Below are 3,521 nucleotides of genomic sequence, written 5' to 3'. Positions count from 1 at the left end.
ATGGGTAGGACGACGAGGCGCGAAGGCAACGTTCACGCAATTGCCAGGCCAGAGCGCGGGCCTCGGGATCGCAGGCCACCTGGGCTCCCAAAGCGCTGGCTTAGCAGCAGGGACGACCATGGAATGGATGACTCTAGCTTGCGCAGGCGACGCTCGGGCAAGCGCAGGCACGGCGATAGAATGGATGCCTCTAGCTCCCGCAGGCCACGCTCGGGCGAGATGCCGCGTTCCAGGAGCCCCAAGCGCAGGCGCAGCAGCAGGGGCGACGCCTCCCCAAGGCGTCCATGCACGGAGGAGAAGGAGGAGGCCACTGGCTGGGTTCCCATTCCAGGCAAGCTCCACCCCAGCGGACTTGACGAGGTGGAGGCTATGAAGTATGGCTTCTTTCCAGTTCGTAACAGGGCCCCTCCTCTGGACGAGGATGGGAAGACGAGCGACATCTTCGTGTGCGACAAGGCTGCCTACCAGATGCTCAACGATGCTCACCTCCGAGGAACGGAGCTGGGCGCCTGGGTGGCCAAGCGTCTCCGCCTCGGTGCCTTGTTCGTGCACCACAACTACGACCAGGTACCGGGCTGGAGGGTGATTACATTGTTTGGGCGACTCAAGGCGATGCTGCCAACCCGAGGCAAGAAGGTGATTTTCAATGAAGAAGGTTTCTACTTGATCGATAGTATTGATTCTTCTTCTTTGTGCTCGCAGGTTATTCCGGAATGGCTCAAGCTCCATGGCCAGCAGGATGATGCGGAATGTGTGGAGTCGGCTCAGCTGTTTGCAGAAGCAGCCACTGACTTCGACGTAGACGCTAGCTGCTTCAGGATTGTTTTCGTGTGTGGCAACACCAAGTTTGTTGAGCTGCTCAGGAAAGACCACGCTGGTCTACAGCAGCTGTTTGTGGAGCGCCGGGCAGTGGACAGAACCCGTGACGTTCCTTTCAGGGTGTGGCACATAACAAGCCAGAGTTGCTCTCAACTCGAGGAAGAATGCCTGGATGAATCGCTGCAGGACTTCGCGTATCAGAGTGGAGGCTGGGAGTACCTGAGGGGGATCGTCAGAAAATACCACTGATCAGTGCCTGTGGCTTCTCGCGCTCTATAAAGTGGCACCTTGTTAGAGATGAACAAGGAACCAGAATCCTATAATGTATCTAACATCGCGTTTGATATATCCAATATCGTGTTTTATCGCAAAATCCGTAGTTTTTACTTGGCATCGAATTTCAGATGCTGATTATCATATTGCGACGCCAAAAAGAGATGAATATTAAGCAACATAGACATGGACATGGATTGACATTTCTTTTCAGGTGACTCTTCTAAGGTATCTTGCTGTGGATTAGCTGGATTTATTCTTCCTTATCAAGTACCTTCACTTTGATAATCTTTAAATCATCAGCGAGATGCTGCCAAGGTTTGGAGGTGAAAATGGGTGGTAAGGTCAAAACGCGCAAGAAAAAATAGCAACATTCCAGCAACACGAGGAAATCGCAGAAAGGTATGAAAATTTTTCAATGTAGAGTGTTCATCGATTAAAATTTGGTGGATGTGGATAGAACTTTGGGAACTGGCAAGACTTTACAAAAGATGTAGTGTACTAAAGAAGCATTCGCACATGCCAATGGATACAACGTGTGAATTCTATCTTCCCCACTAGCTGGAGTGCTTATCCTTAGATTCCCAATAGCTGTAAGAGAATATTCTCTATTTTGTGATATATGGCCGCCAAGAACCCTAAACCCTTTGCTCCAGCTGGTCATGGCGCTCGCTGTGATCCAGGCCTCTCCCGGCGGCGGGCGCGGCGTCGATACACTCCACACAGCATTCACCGGCAAATGTATCCCCCAAATCGGCCTCAAATCGCAGTGTTTCCAGATCTTCTTGGCGAGGAAGCGGCGGCAGCGCTGCTCGGTGTGCTCGATCTCAAATGCCGTGGGCGTGGAGAGCGCCGGCGGCGTGGATCTGAATCAGCGGCTGGAGAAAATCCGGGCGGAGGAGCCGGCGCCAGCAGGGAATGGGGTCGAAATATCGCAAGAACAAGGCGATGGCGGGGATCCAGAGGTCAGATCGTCCGAGCACAAGATGCGATGGAGCATGCTGCTCAGTAGGGAGGTGCTGGAGGACGCTCACGTCTCGCGAGCTAGCAGCGTCACTGATGCTCACGTCTTGCGGCGCAAAGGTCGATTGAAGGAGCAAGATGGGCTCATCGAGTTTATCATCTCGCTCCATTCCACGCATTCTCCCATCCAGGTACTCTGGCGAGAAGAGTGAAGAGAAGATATTTCTTTCGATGGACCACACCATTGATTTTTCTCTTATCGATTGTTTTTTTTTTTTTCTTTGCGTGGTGTAGGTGATGGAGAAAATGGAGAGATGGATCAAAGAACACAGCGAAGATCCCATGCGTAGCACGCTGAGCAGATTGATTCCTTCCGTCGGGAGGTTCTACACACCTTTGCCTCTCGTCCGAGCTTTCCATGAGTACGATGAATTTGCGTCTCTCTCGAGGAGAAGATACGTGCCTCCAAACTTTGCAGAGATTCGTCATGTCATAAACATCGCACAGGTCGGCAAAGAAACTCTTTCTTCTTTCTTCCCTGCGTTAAACTTTCGTTTCCACAGGTTCATGCTATTGCTGAAAAACTGGCACTGGTAACTTTTGATGCCGATGGTACCATTTACTCCGATGGTCACCACATCGAGCGCGATAACAAGATGATCGCGCACATTATCAAGCTAATGCAACGTGGTATTCACGTTGCGATTCTCACAGCAGCTGGTATGGTGAAGTTCTTTCGATAAAAAGAACTTGTATTTACTACGTTGTGCGTGCAGGCTATCCGGGAGATCCTACAAAATTCGAGGACCGATTTTCTGGACTGCTTTCAGCCTTCGAAGAGCTTGAGCTTGCTTCCAGAGTCACCAGGTACTTTCAAGTCATGGGAGGAGAATGCAACTATCTCCTCCGGGTGAACAACAAGTACCGGCTCGAGTTTGTCCCAGACGACATGTGGAAGTCGAAAGATATGCTAGAGTGGTCGGAAGAGGGAATCGAAGAACTCCTTGATGAAGCCCAGGGCGCTCTCCAGTCGGCCTCCGCACGCTTGAATTTGCCAGTTCATTTTGTGCGGAAGCCAAGGGCCGTCGGAGTCATCCCCAAAGTCTCGACGATTTACGAGGTAGCCAAAGGTTTGTGTTGTTGGTTACTGATTCATTCCTATTTTATCAGGTTCTGGAGGAGATGGCTTTGACTGTTCAAGTCCATCTGGTGGAGTCCAAGCTACCGTTTTGTGCTTTTAACGGAGGCAGTGGTATGTACAGTTTCTCGACAGTTTTTTTCCTGTGCTCTAAACGTTTCCTCGTGTCTTGTTTTTTGCCGAATGCAGATGTCTTTGTGGATGTTGGTAAGTTTTCACATTCTTTGATTTCCGTTTTAACTTCGATGTCTTTGATCATCTAGGAAACAAGTCGATCGGGCTTGGAGCTTTGATGAAGTACCTTGGAAAGAAGCCTTACGAGACACTC

At 50.6% G+C, this 3,521-nt stretch overlaps 2 protein-coding genes across 2 annotated transcripts; both read left to right on the top strand.

The window, feature by feature from the left end:
- On the top strand, window positions 1–1,192 carry LOC9645289. Its single transcript, XM_002975697.2, has 2 exons — window positions 1–636; window positions 703–1,192. Exons 1-2 carry the CDS (start codon window positions 1–3, stop codon window positions 1,066–1,068), a joined length of 1,002 nt encoding a protein of 333 aa, XP_002975743.1. The 3' UTR covers window positions 1,069–1,192.
- A 568-nt stretch (window positions 1,193–1,760) lies between these two features.
- On the top strand, window positions 1,761–3,515 carry LOC9645288 (IMP-specific 5'-nucleotidase 1; the record flags this gene model as incomplete). Its single annotated transcript, XM_002975696.2, has 7 exons — window positions 1,761–2,246; window positions 2,350–2,562; window positions 2,619–2,775; window positions 2,832–3,175; window positions 3,226–3,307; window positions 3,383–3,400; window positions 3,457–3,515. Coding segments are annotated over exons 1-7 (1,041 nt in total), but the record flags the coding sequence as incomplete, so codon positions are not given.
- Between the last annotated feature and the right edge of the window lie 6 nt (window positions 3,516–3,521).

This window comes from Selaginella moellendorffii, unplaced genomic scaffold, assembly GCF_000143415.4.
Source record: "Selaginella moellendorffii unplaced genomic scaffold, v1.0 SELMOscaffold_28, whole genome shotgun sequence".
NCBI lineage: Eukaryota > Viridiplantae > Streptophyta > Lycopodiopsida > Selaginellales > Selaginellaceae > Selaginella > Selaginella moellendorffii.
The sequence above is the reverse complement of the archived record's forward strand: the minus strand, read 5'-3'. Positions and strand labels throughout refer to the sequence as shown.

Excerpts from the sequence above, each read along its gene's own strand:
- LOC9645289 (XM_002975697.2), top strand. The coding sequence starts at position 1 with ATGGGTAGGACGACGAGGCGCGAAGGCAACGTTCACGCAATTGCCAGG. Across the intron at positions 637-702 it reads TGCCAACCCGAGGCAAGAAG|GTTATTCCGGAATGGCTCAA; the intron begins GTGATTTTCAAT and ends TTGTGCTCGCAG.